The 23670-nt window shown below is 36.0% G+C and overlaps 1 protein-coding gene across 5 annotated transcripts in view; it reads right to left on the reverse strand.

Annotated features, from left to right (window-relative positions):
* Positions 1-23670, reverse strand: part of LOC129742272 (uncharacterized) — a 68942-nt gene that overhangs the window by 31453 nt on the left and 13819 nt on the right. For all 5 annotated transcript variants that reach the window (XM_055734151.1, XM_055734149.1, XM_055734153.1 and 2 more), the window contains 3 exons: positions 21602-21745; positions 7520-7668; positions 5504-6629 (listed from right to left, as the gene is read on the reverse strand). In XM_055734151.1, coding sequence (XP_055590126.1) covers positions 5504-6629; positions 7520-7668; positions 21602-21672 — 1346 coding nt within the window. In that variant the 5' untranslated portion in view covers positions 21673-21745. The remainder of the gene's footprint in view (positions 1-5503; positions 6630-7519; positions 7669-21601; positions 21746-23670) is intronic.

The raw sequence follows: 23670 nt of genomic DNA on the forward strand, positions 1-23670 counted from the left end.
GTCTTGTTTACTTTCGGAGATTTCCACAGATTCGGATCGTTGTCCGAATGGTCAAAACTGACCAGTAAGCAGTAATGATGCTCACAAAACTTACATTAATATATTCTTACCATTTTCGATAAAAATGACAAACTTTCATCCCAAGCTTCCTAACAGCGATGGGCACTTACTGCTAGTTCGGAAAACCGACACTTGTATACATATGTATGATGATGATGATGATGTGTTTTCCAAAAGCGCTGGTCAGCCTCGTATGTGTTTATTCAATCAAAAAATACAAATCGTTTATCCGAATACCAGAACAGTGATTAATTGATGCTCAAAATTAATTATATGGGGGCATGTGTCTTGGAAACAGATTCGCTGCACTGTGTCTGAAAGAGTTTGTATATTCCTCCCCTTCACCGTGTAGTACTGTAGTACCTAAGGCTTTGGCGCATCGGCTTTTGCGCAGCATCAATGGTCTTGTTTTTCGAGTTTCCATCAATATGTTTCGGTTTTTACTTCAATTGATGGTTATTTTGGTTTTACTTTTCTGCTGTAATATAAGCCGTCTGTAATTTTCTTCAATACAGGTAATATTCGAAAATTGATGAACCTCGTGGTCTCTGCAGGGGATCGAGTTATGGGAAATGTATCCATCCACCGGTCTATTTCTGGATGCGATGATTCATTTTTCGAGGGTGTCTATTTCTTATGCTGATATTTTGATTTGATTTTCGATTTTGATGAGACGTTGAATAATGTTGAAAGTATTTTAATTGATTTTATAGGATGATTTTATAGGATGAATTCTTAAGATGTTTCATACGACGTAGTGGAAGCTCACGCGAGAAATGTTATTCTAAATGAACTTCAAGTGATTCTCAGAGCTCAATCGAACTCAAATTTCTTGATTGAAGCACTTACAGTAGTCAGTATTGTATGACGAAATTTAGAGAGTCACGTCACGTAGCTCGCAGAATAAGGTCTAAAGCCTTTTCCTCCGTTGCGGCATACCAGGCGACTTTTCTGCGTTTTTTAAATTCTTTACGGTATCGAAAATTTCTGATCTGTTTAAAGCCTGATTAACATTTCCCGTGAACATGAACGTGAAAAAATCTTATTTTGTCAATAACTCAAAAATGCGTCACAACTAATGTTTGTAGCATGGTGGAATTGATGGGGAATGGTTGAAAGATGGAAATCTAACTGGTCTTGTTGTTTAAAACCTTCTAAAACTGTTTTTATTCCGATTCCCCCGGTTTTCACCGCGGAATTTTCATTTTGGCCGGGGAATCGGAATAAAAAACAGTTCTAAGAGGTTTTAAACAACAATATTCCCCATCGATCCCACCAAGTTACAAAATCTAGTTTAGTCACTTTGTTTAGTTATTGACGAAATAACATTTTTCGCGTTCATTCTCACGAGAAGTGTTCATGGGCCTTCACACAAAACTTTCGGGGCTCCACTTAGCAAAATTTCGCTGTTACTTCCCGTTAGCAAAAATATTTTTTTACTGATGAGTTAGCAAAAAGCTAAATTTACTTGATTTTAGTAATAAAAAAGGTCATTTTACTTGATTTTAGTAAAACGAAGGTTTTTCAGCCGCTTTGTTCACAGACACCAGCCGCCGCGCCAGTAGGGAGAAAAATAAAAAGCTGTCGCGATTAAGTGCGGTTCCGGATGTTCGTTGCTGATAATTCTTGTGGTGGCAAACTCCACAACGAAATGGTAGCTGAATCGACACCGGATGCTTACAGGGTAAGGTCTGATCTTAAAGTGTTCAGATTCTATAATTTCTCAATTTCTAATTTGTGTGTTTGTTTTTTTTTTTCTACCAGGATAAAACTGCAACATGAAGCGCGCCACAGGCCGGTAATGAAGAAGGACCACAACTGGAAATTCAACAAGCTGCATCCGGCAAACACCCCGGTGCTTTCTTTGTCGAAGGTGGCATGGCATTTCGCTCGCCAGTAGGTGCGTTCCCTGAATAGGAAAAGTGTGAAAAAAACATAAAAAATGTGAAAAATAAATCATAAGTGAATGAAATTTGTGTATTTTATTCAATATTCAAACATTCCCCTGATTCTCCAGAGAAAAAATAGAGAAACATGAAATTACGGATCCGGGCAATCATTTTCTCCGGTTTTTGCTAGAAATTTGAGTAAAAACTGCGGCGGCTAACTTTTGTACTCGTTTGCTAAAATTTTAGTTAAAAAATATTGCTAAATTTATTGCTAAGTTTCTAGCTGGTCAAATTTGAGCAAAATTTTGCTAAATTCCAGCCTCGAAAATTTTGTGTGTTGTTACCGATTCATCAAAGTCAACATTCGGTACCAATTCAATGGAGGAATACACTCAGAGGAATTCTTATTATAAATTTCATAAGATACATCTTATGAACCGCTTTTTTGCGTCCAAACTAATTTTTCATAAGAGTCTTATGAAATTCTTTCAATTTTCATACGATGTTCTTATGAAAAATAGAAGAAACGGCATTGTGAAAAAAAGATGAACACATTCATTCATAGCATCAGTTATTTTTTCATCATCTAACAGTTCGAAGCTATCACCGGTTCATAGTTATTATAGTTTTCCTTCAAAGTTAAATGTTATTGTTATCTCCGGAATGGTAAGTTCGATTTGATGTTTTTGGTGTGAACGTTGAATATATTAGTAAACTAAAATACATTATTTGTTTACTTTTCAGCAAGCTGATCGGCAAAAAACGAAAGGTCGAAGATTGAGATGCAGCAAAAAAAAAAAACTTTGATGGAGCCGTCTATTGATGCGCTGCTGATGGTGACCATGAAGGATTTAATTTTAAACAAATTTGGCAAACAATAAAGTGAATGTTTTCAGCATGAAATATCTAGAATTTTTCTTATTAGAAAGTGATTTACTGTTTCCATAAGAATCTCTTATGAAAAGCAACAACCTCTCATTGAAGTAGGCGTTCATCTTCAGAATTCATTCGCGTCATAAGACAATCTTATGAATTTCATTTATTTTTCTTATGGCGCCACTTCATAAGAGAATCTTATGGCATACATAATAGTATTTTTCTGAGTGTACAAATATTTGTTTTGTTTGCGCGTGTTTGTTAATTTGTTTTTGTTAGTTTTGGCTCATTATATGTTTAAAATTTAAATTTAAAGTAGCTATAAAGCAGTTTGCCTAATATGTCGGAATCGGGGTTGATCGTCAAATGGCAGGTGTCAATTTACACATCTGACACCGGACCTAGAATATGCCCAAAAGGAAAAAGCGAGAATCCTGGGCTTATGCGTGAACGGAAGCCATTGGCTCGTTCACTTAATTAGGAACACGGAAACGAGAAACACGTCGAAATCCTCACCGAAGATTTCAAGTAGTTCGGAGTACTATGGATGTGCGGAGTGTCCGGCCAAGTGAGCCGAGGAAAAGGGAGGAACCGTGGCCAGAATCAAGTGAGGTCAGTTTTTACACTTTCGTCAACTTGTGTAACGCTGCGAAGTGCCGGGTGAAATCCCCAACCGTCCTGGGAAGCGTTAAGCCGTTTCCAAACGCTTTGCCAGGTTTTTAAGTGTTCCGTCCGCATTGCTAACATCACCACACCAGAAGCAGCTCCGAGCGACGCCCCTGTGGGCGGTGTAAAATTTCGGGTAAGGCCTGTCAACACTATCGGACCCGCGGCCAACATCTCTATTGCCGGGTTGCCGGTTACTTCGGTCTGGTGATCGGTAAACAAACCACCCACAATCCCGATCCAGCCACCGAGAGCAACATTATCGTCGCCAAGTTTATCCACGAATTCTGGCGGACTGAGTCGAGACAACAGCATACGAGTTCCTGACTGCAGGGATGGCCATCCCAGGTGCCGATGAGATTCCCCGATGACGGCAGAAAAACGGTAAGATTTTACGGAAATGTGCGCCTGGAAGACGCAATAAAAATACGAATATGTAAAACGGACATGCACAGTTTTCGTTGCGTCACATTGTTTCATTTACCCCGTTGTAACTTCTTCTTTTCTCAGCCGATTTTAATTCTGTATTAAACATTGAATGTGGCTTCAAAAGTATGAAGAGAATTCGAATTTTCATTGCAATATTTTTATAATGTGCGTTGTTAACCTAAAAAACTTTGAAATTCCGATGCGTCACATCTTTAAAAATATCTCTAAACATAAGCTCTAAGCGTCCTGACAAGCTGTTCCCTATTCTTAAAAGTTTACGTATGGTTATTGAACAGGTACCAGATATTGAACACAAGTAAAACACCAACCAATTAAAACAATAATACATAGTTGAAAAATTAATTAAAAATTCGTGTGATACTTGATGCATTTTCTACCTCTGTTCAGAATTTTATTAAGAATTTCGGACTCTTAAAGCCACAATCTCCGAAACGAGAAAAGGTAAATGTTCAAATTTTGGCTTGGTTTTTTCGACTGGATGAAGAAAACAGCCAGACAAGTAAAATTTCAAGATAATAATATGAGTGTTTTCAACTAAGTCTTTTTAGATGATTTCTGGAAAGTGGCAGCCTTTATTATCTTTATTTTCTTAAAACATTAAAAATTAAATTTTTCATTCATTGGATCACAGAAAACGCAAATATTTCGATTATTAAACGTTCAATCTTACAGTACTCGTTTCGTAAAGAAATGCATGTACCAGTTATTGAATAAACATCGGTTGGTGCTTGGACTTGGTTGCTAGCACAACCAAAATCGCCCCTGCAAAGCATACTATCAAGCGAAATACCCCTAAATACATATATACAATGATATTCAATGTTTACGTGTTCAATAATTAGAACATTGCCTGTTTAATAGACTGAGTCGATTTTGGGTCATTTTTTAATATCTTGAACCCTGGGGTCTTAAAAGCTTCGTTTCGGTTCAAAACTCATCAATGATTTTTTGCAGAATTTTTAAGTGACGTTTACATGAGTAAATTTGGACTTTTCGGTTTGTATGGAAAAAATGAATATTTTGTACTGAAAAATCATCTTCATTTTTCTATGCAACCGAGCCTGCTGATGGTTTTCGTGCCAAGGGTTTGAGCAATTCAAAAATGACCACAAATCGACTCAGTCTACTGTTTAATATTAGAATCATTGTGTTCAACAAATTTTTCCGGGAAAAAAAATATATCGATTCGAAGCTGAGAAACAAACTTAAGCGACACTATCGATTTTTTTTCCGAAAAACCTTTCGTTATTATTAGGTGGCCACAAATACGGTGAATCACAAACATGCTGTTCAATATTTAGTGTTCTTACTCTATCTCTTTTCTGATGTTTGTTTACTTTTTGATTCTTTTTTCACAGGGATTTTAAACCAGGTAGGTTTATTCATCCCGAAAAAATGTGTATTTACCAAACAAAAGTACATACTGTTGATTTCCAATAGCATTAAATATAAACTTTTTAGAAAGCTACTATGATATACTCACACTCAACTAATAAGAGAAAGAAATCAAAAATAAAAAAAATAATAATTTAAAATTAAAAAACTATATAGAATCAGCTTACCTTCCATTTAATTTGAAGCTTCTTTTCTTCTTCGTTCTGTTTAGGCTATTAGTATTCGGAGACCCGGTGTAATATTGACTTAAGATGTGATTCGAGTAGAGATTGTACACACTGTTACTGTAGCAATTTGGGTTGTTTTGATTATTGTTGTTCTCTGTAGGTGCACTTAGTTGTCTATTAAACTCAATATTTTTGCTATTCAATTCACTAACTTGGGCGTTCAATTCGATAATACCCTTCAATTGATTGGTTTCACTTTGATGGTTGCTACTACTACTACTACTTATGTTTATTGTGTTACTATTGTTATTGCTTTTGTTACGGTTATTACTATAAATATTTATGTTAGCACCAGAACTAGAGCATTTTTTGTCGTAGTTAAGTTTGTTGAAGTTGTTATTTTTATTATTAGATGAATCACTGTTGCTGTTAATCCTTGATCTACTAAAAACTAGGGTGCCGCTACCGTTCAATGATTCAGCTGGTGTTATGGAACAGCCTTGCCGATGTTGAGAAAGTTGTTGCTGATGAAAGTGAGCTAAACTGCTTGATTGCTGCTGTTGAGAACCGACAGCCGTTGCAGTATTTGACGAAGAATTTGTTGATGATATACTACTACCATACTGTTGCACAAATGTGCTGTTGTCTGAGCTTAGACCACCCTGTAAAGAATGGAATGATCCCTGGCACGAGCTTAGCAATGCGTTTTTGCTTAACGAAGGCTTATTGGAGTTATTTAAAGAGTATGCCTGTTGAAGAACACTTTTACATCCATTGAATAGTGGTGAATTTCTTACACTATTGTTTGAATTGTCATTCGATTCACTTAGCATGTGCTGATGCTCCGTAACGTTACTCGTTGTAGGGGTATTCAAGTTGTTACTGTTATCACTTCCGTAATATTTCGCATGATAGTCACTGTTTCCTCCATTGCCTGCATCACTTGCAGAGCCACTAGCAACACTTTTATGACCACCACTACAATTATTGGCCGACAATGATTTAGCACTAGTTTTGATCAAATTAAAGTTCAAATTATTTTCATCCGGAGCCGACGATGCTTTATCCAAGTTATTGTATGTATTGGCTGATGCTTCGGATTCCGATCCCCTGCTTGTAGGCTTATCTGGAAAAGTTGAGAAAAAATAGATGTGACAAAGGAACAAAAAATTCGTTACACAACACACAATGTCAACTATTAATGAATGTGACGAGAGAGAGAGAGATAGAAAGGGAAAAAAAAGAACAAACCACTGCCGAGGATGCAACATTATAACTACACATAATTTAGTACTACATTGTCCTTTTTACCGCCAACAACGCGGTGTCTATAGATGAAACACTTTGGCCCAATCCACTGGGCATGGCATGAGCATTTGTCGATATACTGAAATATTCATACACCCACGCATACACGAAGAAGTAAACAGGGCCCTCAAACGATGCGAAAACTTTATAAAATATTTGTACCTCTGGTCACAAAAGGTGCTTTTTGTGTTGTTTTTAGGAGCGCTGGAATGTGCTAACCGAGAATATTGGATTCCGGCAAAACGCTCCCTTGCTAGGTTATGTAATCTTAGTTGGATGGTTAAAGTGCGCACTATTTGGATCCTGGCGAAATCCTTTTTTTTTTTGTTTGGTAACGAAAAGAAACGCCAAAACCACAGTTTTCACTCATTCAACAAACCACTAACCACAAACATGCCGCCAAACAGAAATCGCGCCTAAACACACGTGATTTTAAATTTATTGCAATTCAAGGTGAATGTCGAGATAGAGAAGAAGAGACTCTTCGCAGGAGGATTACACAGATATGCACTATGTAGGTACACCACGGCACGGATGAATTAAATACTGAGCTTAATTGAGTAAATACGTTTATGAATAAATATGCATATCTACCGAATATGGATTGGGTGAACAATGGTCTAATATTATTAAAGATTGCCAACGGAAAAGAAAGACACATGCAGTCTAATAGCATGAACAAAAGAAAATACAAGCCGTTATCATTACCTGCTAACGTAGTTGTTGCTGAGCCACATTTTGTTGTACCTTGCTGTGCACTACTGTTACTACCATAAACTATGTTACTATAACCAACGTTCACCGAAGACTGGTGCAGCTGATTTTGATAAAGTTGTAGAAACTCGGAGTTTTCCTGACTGAAAATACATAGAGAAAATAACGTCTTTACATGTACATATCAAACAGTCGATCGCATTTCTCCGCACAGAGAATTTCAAAAAAGAAGAGAGCAAACATTATTATTTTATCCAGATGGTTGGTCGGTCGGTCGGTCTGTATTCAAGTTCAATTCTGGAAGACTGGAACGAACGAAATTGGCAAACAACCATCCAGAGAGCAGCACAGCACGGTGGCCACGAGAGCGAGCGAAATCTGCTCAAATTTGCCTTTCCCAGAAGAATAAATAAACATTTTAAATCGAAGCGAAATATGATTATAAAATACCTGTACATAAACAAAGAATATACCGACACCTATATGCATGCATACAGCACGTATTCATCTTTCCCAATTAATAAAACATACGCTGAGACCAGGCAGCGGCGGCTGTGAGTTTACAATGGGATCAAGAAATTTTTAATGTGCACCTTTGAGGCTAGGCGAGGAATATTGACAGCATCTATTTTCGGAACTAAACGGTTCGGTCATATAGACAAATTCGACAATAAATTGCATTAATCGAATCACGAATGTCAATATTGCTGCTGTTAACCTATATATGAATGTAACTGAAACCGACGCTTATTCCTCCCACACTAATTCTGATTATCTGTTCAAAGCTTTCTGATTATCTGTTCGACCGACGAGAACGATGTTGATGATTATATCGGTAGTTCCAAAAGTTTCTAGTATCCATAGCATAGTGGATCTCCTTTGAAGGTTGAAATTGAAAAAAATCTCTAAATATACAACGTTTGAAATTTTAAAATTCAAGAATTGATATCTTGAAATCTTGTAACAATGTTTTGTTCATCTACTCTGAACCTAAAGGGTGATACGGTCAAAATTTGGTCAAGAGAAAACGCGTGTAAATCGGTGAAATCGTTTATTTAAAACATCAAATTAAATTTCTTTTTCAAGTTTAATTAGTATAAAATTCAGGAAAAATATTCAGTTAGGCTTCCGCTTTTCCAAATCCGAATTGCCGGGCCTTACGCTTAACCCCTGCCATCAGATTATGTACAGCCACCTTGTCCACCTTCTTCGCCGCAGAAAGCCAGTTTGCCTTGAATTGCTGCTCGTCCTTAGCAGTTTTTTTGGTCTTCTTTAGGTTCCGCTTGACAATAGCCCAGTATTTCTCAATTGAGCGGAGCTCTTGCGTGTTGGGAGGGTTCTTGTCCTTGGGAGCCACCTGCACGTTGTTGGCGGCGTACCACTCCATGGCCTTTTTACCGTAATAGCAAGATGCCAAATCCGGCCAAAACAGTACGGGACAACCGTGTTTCTTCAGGAAAGGCAGCAGACGTTTATTCAAACACTCTTTCACGTAAATTTCTTGGTTGACAGCTATAAAAATGCTGCTTTTCAAGCCACAGGTACAGATGGCTTGCCAAACCAGATATTTCTTCGCGAACTTTGACAGTTTCATGTGCTTGAAAATATCTGCTACCTTTCCCCTTCCTTTTGCCGTATAAAACTCCTGTCCTGTTGTGTACAGCCTCCGGGATCGCGCTTTGGCCGTCATATTTTGTTTATCATCGCGATTTGGAGTCACTACCTTCTTGTAAGTCGATAGTCCGGCTCGTTTTTTGGCTCGATGCACGGTTGTAGATGATACACCTAGCTTATTTGCGGCATCTCGGAGAGATACGTTAGGGTTTTGCTTGAAACTACCGGCAATTCTCTTTGTCGTCTCAGCGGCTTCCGGTTTTCGATTTCTCCCCGATCCAGACCTCCTGGCTGTCGACAAACGTTCCCCAAACCCTTTAATTACATTTGTAACGGTTGATTTGGCAACTTTTAGCGTTTTTGCCAGCTTTGCGTGCGAGTAGCTCGGACTTTCGCGTAGCGCGAGCAAAATTTTGATACGCTGCTCTTCTTCCTTGGACGGCATTTTGACAACTGAAGAGTGAATTCCAAAATCAAAATAGGAGCAACATTCTACGCACACACACCTTCAAAATGAGGGATGTTCATGTTTTTTAAATACAAAATTGAAAGAAATACGTCAAGTTGATATTGACCAAATTTTGACCGTATCACCCTTTAATCTACTATTATGAATTTTGATTCCGTATTTGAATCATGAGCCCAAATTTCAATTCTAGTTAAAACAGATTTGCGAGCTCGGTATTTTGTCTATGGATTAATTTATGTATTTTGATCGCGGGCAAAAAACTTTCGTTTTTTTGTGTATAATTTTGATTGCATAGATTTGATTAAATTTTCTATAAAACTAGCTAGTATTGTTATGATTACTAGTGAAAAATTTTACGACAAACTGCTCGGTGGTTATTCAGATAACTTCTAATCAAGAAGATCATTGAACAATATTTTTGGGTGCCAAACGCGTATTCTTTTGAAGCTCTTTGCAACAGTCAGTGACAAAAGTTAGTGACCAAGAACAATTTCATCCATCATTTGCCTTGTAAAATGGATGTTTTATGAAATAAACTGTACTGAATGATACCATTTGAGTCTCTTGAGACTACCATGAGCTAATTTTTTTCAAAAAATTTATTACCAAATACGTTAGACTCATTTTAATTCTTATCTCCAACACTTAAAGACTCAAGAGTAAGTAACCTTAAAAGAAAAACGGATAAATTCATCAAAATTTGAAAGTAAAACAAGTCAATACCTATTATCTGTTCTTAGACTAGCAAAAACTATCAAATCAAGCAACAACAATGACCACTTTTGGTATTCTCGAGTGCATATGAGCGTCGTGACGCCTATTAACCTTCCTTTGCTGTTAGGGTCCATATGACCCAAATTGTACTTTCACGAATCGATATCTCAAGAACAGACATGAAATTTTGTGGCTTTTCCTAGAATAAGGAGCTCTACAATTTCTCATTTTTATATTTTTGAAAAGAGTTAACAGAGTCCCTCAGCAAAAAAAAGGACAATTAACCGGTTAGGGTCATATAAGTAGACCCGAATTCTTGTTTTAGCTATAAAATCGAAAATAAAGAACCGATTTTCATAAACGCTACCATTTTTAAATTGCCCAGATGTCCGCTATCATATGCTTTAAAAAAAAATAAGTTTGGATTTTTATCGTCTTCAAAAAACGGCCTTAATGCCAAAAAAAACTTAAAAGTGCACCCATAGAAGAGGTTGCAAAAATCCAATGCCTATTTAGCATATCTCTGTGCCGATAATGCGCTGAAATGTGCACTGTGCCGAAAACGGTATGTTTGAAAAACCGTAACTGGCATAAGGACTCGGCTCCCAACCAAAATGATGACCACTACATTCAAGCGAAACAAGAAAAACCTATTCCTGTTGGATAATTCATCCCAGAAACAAAAAAAATAAAAATTAAAACCACAGCGCCGTAGTGAGAATCGAACTCTAATTACCAATCATAGCGTCTTGCCAGACCGGCATTTTAACCAGTGTACTATTCAAGCTTCATGCAGGACGAGGGATATTTGTCATAGGCTTTCTGTCACCGATCAATCGAAAAAAAACGCACAACGGCGGCTTCCCGGCGTTTGGCCTTCTTTCAATGCATTCCTTTGTCTTGCGATGGAAACGGGAAAGGGAACGGGAGTGAAGGAACGGGAAACCCATTCAATGAGAACTGTGCTTTGCTTACTGCCTGCTATTACATACACACGCTACATATACACTGCTGCCAAAGCCGGGCAGCTTGTTTTGTTATGGAAACGGGAAAGGGAACGGGAGTGAAGGAAACGGGAAACCCATTGAATGAGAACTGTGTTTGCTTACCGCCTGCTATTACATACACACGCTTCATATACACAGCTGCTAAAGCCGGGCAGCTTGGCCGGTGCGTGGTTGTTTGCCGGTGAATTGAAGGAATGTTTTTTTTGTTGCTTTTACTGCATACACACGCACAGCTTGGCCGTGGTTTGCCGGTGCCAGTGGATTGAATTAGAAGGATATTTTTGTTGTTGCTTTTGCTACATTCACACGCACAGTGCTCGGTTCGCTGGCCGCCTGGTGTTGGCCGGTATTTATTTCCATCCTTCTTCGTCTTGTGATGCGATAGGGAGGGACGTGCAAACGTTTTTATTTTGTTTCTTTCAGACATACGCAATTCGGTTAACTTGGGAGATTAATGCCAGTGGGAGCAAATCGAATCAGCACCGGTCGCGTTATCTTCTTGTACCAATGATGCTATGTAATTGACTACACGCCATTGGCACAGAGGCTGAATTTTGGGTGTGGGTGTTTTACCTCAAAGATAACCCATTTTGTTGAAGTCGTATTGAAAAACTTCTGATTGATATGAATTCAGATAGATTGGGAACACATATTTGAACAATAAATGTGCTTGGAACACAGCTGGTTATTTGAAAAATTTCCAATGTTTTTCGAACTATATTTTGATGCCTATCATGGAATTTTTATTAAAAAAAATTACTTTTTTGTTCGATCACATTCATTTCCAATCGATAGGGATGAATTTATAATGAATAGACTGATAGGATGACCAGTTTCAGTAATGAATCATAGACTTTAAACATATTGAGTATCGATTTTTGCTTTACGCTTTTCGTTACACTGAGCACAACTGTTCTGAAACCTTAAATTTCATTTTTAATTATATTATATGAAGTCAAATACGACAGTCAAGAGTTTGAAATCTGCGCATTTGATCCATTTTATGTTGAGATACGGATTAGCGAATATTTGAAACCTCTTTTTGTATGTGTATCGCGGTTCTTTGTGATAAAATATCACAAAAAAAATTAAAATTTAGTTAGTTTCCATTGGTTCTCATGTTTCTATAGATTCAAACAGTTATCAGCCCAGTTTTAAAATATAAGCTGAAAGCACAAGCACAAAAATAATGGATTTCAAGAGAAAAATCAATAATTGTTCTTTTCCATTTATGACATATGATATCAGAAACCAAAGACTTTTTTTTGCTTCAAATGAATCTTTAAATTAGTCAAAGTTTAGCTGATACCGGGATGGTCACGATCTTGGTTCATTAACGTCATCTTTTTTTGAACATTTTGTCTTTCGGCTTAATTTTTAGACACCAAAAAGATTAAAATATTTTTTTTTCTTCATAAACAGATAGTGAACATGTAGACGATTCCAACGTGGAATAATTTATGAAAACAGGTTCAGTAGTTTTGCAGATACAGCCAAAATAGTAATCCGGGTCTAAATGACACTAACCGGCTAAATGTCATTTTTTTTTAACTGTGAAGGAAGATTAATTTAGGTTTGTGGATAATGCAGATACAGACAGTACAGTACACGCTCAGATCTCTTGTCAGAATGAATTGTCATAAAAAAAAATTATATAGCTTATTCTCAACCCTTATGACATTGCATACTTACGGGCGCAATTTTTTATAAACAAGAGAAAATCAATTATTTTAGCCCTCTTCCTTCAGATATGAATGTTAGCTATTGGATAAATATTAGTAATGTCGTAATCAGCAATGACCACTATCCATTGAGAAGAAGAATCTTTTGTACCCTTATATAAAAGATCAATTGTACCCAAAATCAACATTTTAGAAAACTTTTTCTGAAAAAAGTTGGGAATCTTCCATCGCTTTGAAAATATTGTATTTTGAAGTTCATTTTATACTCGAAAGATTGATGTATTGGAATAAATATTTTTGTTATAATATTTCCGTGTTAGGAACATTTTAAAATGATGAAAAAAGATCTTCCAGTCACATTCTGTGAAATTTTTCAAACAATTATTTTGTTAATTTTTTTTGAGCTTCTACCATTGATGTTTTGTTCCATTTGGCACATTTTTCTAGAACATTTGATCTTTGTACGACATTCCAGTTTGGAGCTATAGATAAGGAATCAAGCATCCCCAGGGATCAAGTATCCTCATTCTACCCTATAAAACATTCATTTACTCTCGTACATAATGAGAGATTTTGTCGGCCTAAATACCATATTGGAAGGAGTTATCACGTGGATAACCCAATTTTTTCACGAAAAGTTGCAGGTCATGTTGTAGAATGACCGAACAATCCATTTGGATAATCGTTGAGTTGAGGAACTTCATGCTTTAGGATCTAAAGGCCTAACATGCAATCAATAACATATTTTTTGTTACCTTTTGAAGCGCAGCCGAATTTCACCAGGTTTTCTACACAATGTTTGCAAACTACGAACTCGCTCAGGATAGTTACTTTCGTGAGTATGTAAACCGCACTCAAAGCGAGCTTAAAACGAATCCCGCTGCTTTTTGGTCATATGTCCGTAACCGAAAAAACTACTGCAGGATCCCAGTTGATATGACATTCTCCGGCAAGACAGCAGAAACGTTTACCGACTCCGCAAACCTATTTGCTGAGTTTTTCCAATCAGTTTTCCTGAATGACGATGGACTCACTTCAACTGCATCACTTGAATCTTTACTGTCATACAATATCCGTTTACCTACTCTTACACTTGCTCATGTTGACGTTTATAATGCCCTTATAGCAGTAAATGTTTCGAAAAGACCAGTACCGGACAATTTGCCACTGGTGTTCGTAAAAAACTGTGCCTCCGCAATAGCGATACCTCTAACAAGGATTTTTAATATGTCCCTGTCATCTGGAATTTTCCCGCAGGCGTGGAAAATAGCATCGATCACACCTGTGCATAAAAGCGGCAGCGCATATTCCGTCGAAAACTACCGTCCGACTTCAATCCTTAACTGTTTTGCGAAAGTACTTGAATCTCTAGTGTACGATGCTATATATCCGTCCATAGCTGAGTTAATTGATGGCGCTCAACATGGATTCATGAAAAAACGCTCAACAACCTCAAACCTTATGGCATTTACAAATTTTGTGGTACCAAAACTCAAAAAACGTCAGCAAGTGCAAACTGTATACATCGATTTCTCCAAAGCTTTTGACCGCGTTCCTCACATACTGGTAATAGACAAACTTAGACACCTTGGACTTCCTGAATGGATAACAAAGTGGCTAGCCTCGTATTTGAACTCCCGCTTGGCCTATGTTAGAGTCAACTCTTTCTGCTCTTCGAAGTTTTTGATACCATCCGGTGTTCCCCAAGGCAGTCATCTTGGGCCGTTAATATTCATACTGTTCGTTAACGATTTGTGTGACATGCTGACGTCGCATAAACTATTTTATGCAGACGACCTAAAGCTTTTCCGACAAATTACATCACCGCTGGACAGCATCATGTTGCAGAATGATCTCGACGTTGTTATGAGATGGTGCGGTTTGAATGGAATGTTGGTGAACGTTGAAAAGTGCAAAACAATGAGTTTATCAAGAACCCGTAACGTGCATCAGTATAACTACACAATGGGTGATACCGTTCTTGAAACTGTTGACACAATTAAGGACCTCGGTGTTACCTTCGATAGACGGTTGAGATTTCACACGCCTATCACTACAATAACCGCGAAGGCTTATGCCATGCTAGGTTTCCTCCGTCGCAACACAATCCATTTCAACGACGTGTATGCACTTAAAACACTTTATTGTTCGATCGTCAGAAGTATACTTCCCAAGTAACACACAAAATTCAGATTGGTTTTATAATTTTTGAACGTTAGTTTATAAAGGACGTATAATATCCTTTATTGGTTTAAAAAGCATTTAATGATAACCTTTTTACAACTAGTCTCTAGGACATCTACACGCGTATTATATATCCAACTTATAAAACAATATTAAACTTTTGAGATTTGATTTTTATTAGGCACTTTGAGTGCCTTATAAAACATTTTTATATTTGAAAAGATGAACGATTTGAAAATGTTTGAGTATACCTTCCTATGAACCTGTTCAGATTTATAAAAGCCATTTCAAACCAATTTCTAGTATTCGTGTTCTTATACGGTCATTACAAGTGGCTTAGGTTTTAAACAGGCAAATAAATAACTTTTCGTGGCGTCTATAAACCGTTTATGAGGAACTAAAACTTCTATACGCTGTGAAAGTTTTATAAAAGTTATTCGGTCGAATTATTGGCTTACAACAGTCAGTCGTTTCTCAATCGACAAAAGGTCAACAATGGAAGGTTTTCTGTGGAAAAATCTGTAATTTCGCATCATCTGAGAAAAATAAAGAACGAAATTCATCCCTCCAATTATCAGGAACGGCATGCAGCATAATTTATTACCTGATAAGAGTGCGTAATGTTGTGGAGGAAACTCAGGTGTAAGTGAAGTATTTTGTTTGTTCTCAGCCGCAGATTTGTTTTATTTTTTCGCGAAATTAATCAAAAGATTATCCTAAAATTTTAAAGTGTGCAATAAGAAAAAACATATGGTGCATTATGTTATATTTTTCAACTCAATAAAAAAATGAATGAATGATTTAAAAAAGGTCTTTTAATTATCCGCCAAAAATATTCAAATCAAAAAGGTTCTATAAATGCTTCAAAAAAACTCATTAAGCCTGAAGCAGTTTTGAAGGAAAGACTCCACAAACGTTTATAAAACAAAAAAGTTATTTAAAAGAAAAATAGTTTTATTAGCAGTTTTCAGAAAGCAAAATCGTTTTTTAAGAGTTAAATAACGACTTTTATCAATTTCATATATTAGCGCCATTTGTTAGACAAATAATGGTGAATTTATAAATTATATCTTTCTATTTTTGAGAGTAACTCTTATCTCTCAACCCATACATTATAAACTTAGATATCCTTATTGCTGAGATAATATTTTAAAATTTATTTACAAACCAAAAGATGATTCAATAGTTGAAAGCAAAATTTACCCGATCTATTTAATTGGATTTTTATTGTTTAAAAGAACGATTTACAGCAGGCCCATAATTTTTTCCCCATTTTCTCATACCTATTCGCGGTAAATTTGAAAGCGCAAGTAAATAAACAGTATGGGAGAGTGGGGAATCATGGGCCACTTTTTTTCGTTGTTCCATAACTTCTTCATTATAAAAGATAAAATGAAAATAAAAAATGGTATGGTTTTCTACATTTTTAAGGTATCATGAGAATTTTTTTTTTAATTTTTTAATAAGTTATTTTCCCCAAATTCTGACTGTTTGAAAAAAAGCAATATTTTTTTGGATTTTGAAAAATGGTGGGGAATCGTGGGCCACCAAATCCAAATTGACCAAATAACATGCAAAGTTTATGAGTTGACCCAAAACTGTGATTTTCTAATTCATTTCGTTATTTAAAAGCAATTTCAGATGATAAAATAAAAAAGAGAGCTGTGTATGATCGCATAAATTCCAAAACCTCGCTCGCTAACGTTTTGGCAAAAATTTTATATAGGATGGACAAAATATTTTTCATAACTGTTCATTTGGCATAAGAAAAATTTACAGATAGGTAAAACGTATTTTAAGTTCTGAATGTGTAGAAAAACATAAAAATATAGGTGATTCAAGATGTGTGGCCCACGATTCCCCACAAGCTATGATTTGCAAATTGGTTGCGTTTGTGTGACTTATTGATGTTTCATCAAAAATTCCTTTTCCACGTGAAAGATCATGACAAAACAAAGATCATAAGCGTATGAGAATATTTTTGTTATGTACTTTAGGTTCCTCATCGATGAAATTAGCGGGTGTTTTTTTAATTATGTAAGTAATTTTTTTAAAGTTTTTTTAGCTTAATAAATAAAAGAAGCATATGATGCGTATTTCAGTCAACAACATATAGGAATACATGCTCACGCAAAGCGACGACGATGACAGTTGGTTTGAGATTTTTATCTCAAAAAACATCTGAGATATCAAAAGTGGCCCACGTTTCCCCATGGCCCACGATACCCCACTCTCCCCTATGTATTGAGCATTCCGGCTTAGAAATAGCATTGAATTACCTTAAAACAATTAAGATATCCTTTTTGCTTCGTTTTTTTCATTTTTGATTTGAAGAAGATTCAATTGTTTTGTAAATTATTATTGAATACCCCATTCCGGAGCAGAATTATTTGTAGATGAAAATAATATAATAAATAGGTTTTATAAGCGAAATTCAAACAGAACTCTAAAAGTTGATTTGGATTGGCAAGGTTTTATTATTTGCTCTGCAGAACCTACTGCAGAAGGGCCTTTTTGTGCTACTAAGCGTTGTATTGCAGTTTTATAGATCCTTACATAACCGGACGCGGTTTTATAGTTTTATTTTATAGTTGGTATGGAGTCCCTTATAAAACCTAAATTGTTACTTGGGTTGAATACGCAGCACCAGTTTGGGCCCCGTTTCAACTGACTTTGAATCAATCTCTCGAAGTAGTCCAGCGAGCGTTTGTTCGCTTTGCTCTTCGGAAACTTAACTGGAATCCCGAAGTCAGGACTACCTATGAACATCGATGTAACCTGATTCATCTTGAAACGCTATCCCGTAGAAGAAAGTTCCGGCAGTGGTTATCCACATCTGTCTTACTGAGAGGCAATATTGAAAACAACGATCTCCTGGATTGCATAAATTTGTGTGCGCCCGCTGCGGAATCAAATGCTTCTTTGGATTCCATCTCATCGAACCACGTATGGCTACTACAATCCAATAGACACATGTAACCGGTATTTTAATGAGTGCGCTAGAATTTTTGATTTTGGTATGTCTAAGCAGTTATTTAAAAATAGGTTAAGGCATCTCTTAGAATAATAAGTCTGTGCGAAACAATATTTATTTCGAAGACTAATAAATAAATAAAAGCTTTCTGCAGCATAAAGTTTTACGACCATTGTATATATAACATGACTACAAACTTTTCGTGAAAAATAATGGTTTTCCATGTAATAATTCCTTCCAAAATGGTATTGAATCCGAGAAAATCACTCGATATCGTCAAATTTCAACTTCATTAAGCATTTTAAGAGGCAGTTTGAGAATTCTCTGGAAAACACAAAATTTCAGGAACAATATAAAACCCGAGATCTGAGAGTGTAACTGTATCTGCAAGTCTTAAATAATAGGCGTCGCGACGCAGTTATGCACTCGAGAATACCAAATGTGGTCATACTTGATGCTTGATTTGATAGTTGTTGTTAGTTTTAGTACACATAATATGTATTGACTTATTTTAGAAAAGGTGAAAGAAGTAGTTGCTACTGTGAGGGATAGTAAGCCTTCCTGGCGTGAGAATAAACCCCAAGATCTGTCCCTAGTTTCTCAGGTGAAAATGTGTTGATATGAGATGAGGATGGTGGTGTTTAAAAGTGCTGCTTACGAAAAGTTTCCTGCTCAGCAATTGATATCAGTGGTTGTTTTAAAAAAGTGATGGCCATGTCTTGTTGTTGTGGAAAAATAATTTTTGGGCTTTGGCGATCGCTATAGAAATCTCGGCATGCTGCGACCAGAAAAATGGTTGGCACTGTTTTGTGGGCCGTTTTAAAGTTTACGGATTCTTTAATGCAATAAATATAAGTATCCTTTCATTAGAGAATTACAAGTATCCTTTTCAAATGGTACGAGGTAAGATGTTTTTTACAAATATTAGTTAGCTATGAATTGATGGTGAAATTTTAACATTATGTCAATAGTTCATCTATATCCATGCATCTGGACGATGGATAATTTTCTCTATTCGATTTGTTTTACTTATTTTCTACTCATTATTAGTTCAGAAAAGAAGATATGTTTGTGTTTTTATAAAAAAGGCTTACCATCAGTTTTTGTTTGTATTTTATATAAAAATTTTATCAACACTTATTCAACTTTTTATGAACAATGATCAATTAGGAACTATTTTTGTAAATGGTGATAAATGTAGGGAGAAAAATATATCAATGTGGGTCCATATGTGTATGTATTCTTTTTGGCGCTGAAATCTTTTAGAATGGAAAAATTCTAAGGATTTTGGTGCTGTATTAATAATTTCTCTGCTCTTTCAAATCTTTCCAAAAGCGAGCAATGGCGCTATAACCATGGTCGATGACCTGAGATGAAGGTACAGGGATCCAAAATTAAACAGTGTATGATGGTTAATGAAGAATTTCTTTAATTATTGTATTGTTAAATTTTGGACTTTATGTAGAAAAACCTCATTTCCATCCCCTGAAGGAAGAATCGCAAGGCCCAACACCAAGGAGCATAGAAATATCTTAGCATCTATGTTCCCAACGAATTAATATCAAATAAACATGGGAACGTATGGTACTGTTGTCCACGTTTCTTCCTCCCCTGGTTCCAGTCGTCTCTGCGTCCAATACTGCACAGTGGGCCCGGCCTTGATAAGATGAATAGTGAATGTATTTTTACTATTCACCGGGATGCTGACAAGATCTGGCTGTGTACGTATCATAAGCATAAGCAAGCATAAGCATAAGCACATAATATGTATTGACTTATTTTACTTTCAAAATTTTGATGAATTTACTCTGATTCTTCATACGATTACTTACTTTTGTCTCTTTAAGTTTTGATGATAAGAAATAAAATGGGTCTAACATATTTGATAGAAAAAAAATAAAAAAAAAAACAACCTCATGGTAGTCTCAAGGGACTCAAATAGTATCAGTCAGTACAATTTATTTCATAAAACATCCATTTTATAAAGAAATCGAGCAGAATGATTGTGCAAATTGTTCTTGATTACTAACATTTGTCACTGACTGTAGAACATTTTTTCCTATTTCCTGGAGCCTGCCCTTCAAAATATCCCACAATTTTTCCATTTGATTGTAGTTTTGACAAGTTTGGCATGCATTACGCCTTTAGCAGAAAAATAACAAAATTGGCATCCGACGACCCAATCAAAGTTTTCGCATAATGCCACGAAGCCAGATCCATCAGGAATAGTGTCTGAAGTTCATGAGCCTTAAGCCTAGTTCACAGAGGCAACTGGAGCTGTGATTTCGTTTGCTGAGACTTGTTTATGTTTACATCTTGGTTGCCGAATGTCTCCCATACTTGTCGGGAGACTTGAAACGTGCATCTCATAAAATTTAAACATAAACAAGTCTCAGCAACCGAAATCGCAGTTCAAGTTGCCGAGTGTGAACAAGGCTTTATGATGCAGTTGCTTTTGTGAAATCGTTACATATGTACTGTGACGTGTGACTTACTGAAATAACCGTACCCACATATCATCAGCCATATATATGAATAGTTTGCTATTCATCCTTTTCTTTTGCAACTTCCCAGAGCACCTGGGAGGAACTTGCCAACGGAAAACTTCTGGCCGGAGATTCGCTAGGCACCTACTTTAAACCGACTAACTACGTCTCATCCATTACAAAGCATCATCGTATTATGTACTTTTATTTATTCGACTAAACTGCCTGCGAATAGACGAATAGTAAATTAATTTAGCCCATGTGAACATTACATTACCAGCATGTTTTACTGATAATCAATTATCTCCAAAGCTATCAAACTTTATTCACAAAAGACTGTGTTGCATTTTTTTCGAGTACAGTCCTGAGTTTTCAATTTTGAGTCCTGATTAGCTCTGTTGAGTTTTGATTTCTTTATATTAATCCTGAATTTCGATTCTTCTCTTGATTTCTTAACTAAATAGTTATGATTTTGATCTTTGAATTTTTAATCTGAACACAAACACGAATCTGAATCCTAAATTCTGAATATTGTTTCACTTTTGAATGCTAATCTGAATTCTGACTAATATATCTGATTTGTTATTTATGTTTCTCTTATGTTATTTTGTATTTTTCCTGTTTTCTAAAACGGATTTTAAGATACCTACTTTGTTTTTTTTTTTTTATTTGCCCATTCATTCATTCCATTTTCTTAATTTGTTGGTACGATTTTCCGTACTTGTGAGTATAAATGAAGCTTTGAAACAGACTTAATTCGTTATTAGTAACAACATTTGGTAGGATCTCCGCTACTTTTTTTAAACTGATAACTAATTACCGCTTAATAAGCTTTGTTAATAGAACGGTGAATTCTACTTGCTTGTGCGTTTTAGTTCGAATGGATTGTTGAGCTCTCTTGATTTGGATGTACGGTTTAATGTTTCAAATTTAAAACAATACTTACCTGTTTTGCAGATAATTATTGCAATAAGCTCCCGGTCCACTAACTCGTCTTTGGATTTTTTTAAATGGCATTTTAAATGTATTCAAGCCACGAAAGCGTCCCAAGAATTCCAACTATTCCAAAGAGTTCAACTGCTTCTGGGTACTGTGAATAGATGGAAAAGAAAACATTTTAGTTTGATAAATCATCGTTTTATATTCTGTTTTATATGATTAATGATAAAGTGAACTGCGACTGGACGTATACATTTAGAAAAAAGCATTTAATTTTAAATTTGGGAAAGTTTCCCTCACCAGTATTTTTCCTATAATTACCTCCGGTATTACGCATAATCATGAAAACGTTATTAAATCTTTGAACTATTTATGCAAAATCTCTCTAGAATTCGTTTTTTACATGAATTTCTTCATCCGTCAGACAGAACACTACAGCCGCATTGCATCAAAATACGGTTCTACAGATTGCTATCCTTAGAGCTTAAGTGCCATATTTATAAGAGCAAATGATCGTAGTTTTATTATGGAAAGTTTTGAACGGTGTACAAGAATGTAAATTTCAATTTTTACTTATATGATTTCTGCAAAAAACCTTAAACTTCCACTCGATATGGAAAATCGAATTAAAAAAAAATTACAACGTTTTTTCATGAACAAACTGCTTCTAAACCAATGCAAAGAAATTGGCACAATTGAATGTTATGTAACAGTCCTCGCGATCACTTAATAACTAAAATTACGACACAATTAGGTACTAGTTTTACAGCATAAGCATATAGGAAAAATTCTTTTAAACCATTAAGGACCGCGAAAAAATCTAAGCCGAGAAACTCCAAAATTCGGCAGCCCTTTTCTCAGAAACCACTACACTGGACCAAATTCTATAAACTTAGAAATTTTGAGTTACTAAAAGTCATATGTTTACATATAGTGTAGTGTGGCATTCGACTGCCCCAAATTTGTATGGGCAATTCAAAACCTATGAAATGTTATGCGCTGCAGGCTAACGGCTCAACGAGTTTGTATGGCATTTTCAAAACATTTTGTTCGGGAGAAACATGAAAAACCAGTTTTTCATCAATAACTTCGGTACCCTTTGACCGATTTCTTTTGAATACGGTTTTTCTTAAAGCCTGAACTATGAGAAATATTTCATTCGAAGACTGCATTTCGATAAGATGTTATTAGGCATTAAAATGGGTTATCTTTTTTAAAGGTGGTATTCATTTCTTTTAATGAGTCGGGCGGTCGAACATATTGATACTTCATTAACAGAGATGGATACCATTTAAAAAGTTAGCCCATTTAACTCTTATGGAAATGCAGACTCCGGATGCAATGCATAATTTTTTTAAAAGTCGGGTTATTTAAAACACTCTAATAAAAATTCATTTTTGAATTTAAAACATTTGAGTTATGCTTTACAGAGTAGCTCACTAGCGGCAAGCGAAAATATGAGATATCTTTGGTACCCAATGTTTTAAAGAAAAAACACCAGGGTGTGTCCCAATCAGAATTTTTATTCAAGTTCAATATTAGGAAACTATGACAACCAGACTTCACGAAAACTTAGTGCATGTGTTCAACTTGTGTGTCAAATTTTAGGCACAAGTTCACCTTGAATTTTTATACAATCCAATACATAGGTTTTTCAAAAACAGAAACCCGAGCATATAAGTTGTACCCGAGTGTGTGCACCGATGTTCGACGTCCCTCCAGGCAACAGTTACAACATGTTAGGTGCTTCGACTGCTTCAATGAGTTTTGTTGTACCAATGTGACACTTGAGACTGTCTAAAAGTCTCACGAAAAATATAAAAAATAGTGTGACTAGGCACTAGTAGCCAAACTTCAAAGAGGCATCCTTACTCAGCTTCCAAGCACCGGGCGAAAACTTCACTGAGAAAATAGTTCCTTTTTCATTTGTTGGCAGTGGCACCACACTTAGGGATCCTGGAAAGTTGTCTTTAGTAATTGTACTGACCACACAAGGGCGGGCGGGTCAATTGAAATAAAGAAGAAAGCATATTAAGACGAAGCTGATTGCGACTAGCCGCTGATGTTCCATATCGC

Source organism: Uranotaenia lowii, chromosome 2, assembly GCF_029784155.1.
Source record: "Uranotaenia lowii strain MFRU-FL chromosome 2, ASM2978415v1, whole genome shotgun sequence".
Taxonomy (NCBI): Eukaryota; Metazoa; Arthropoda; class Insecta; order Diptera; family Culicidae; genus Uranotaenia; species Uranotaenia lowii.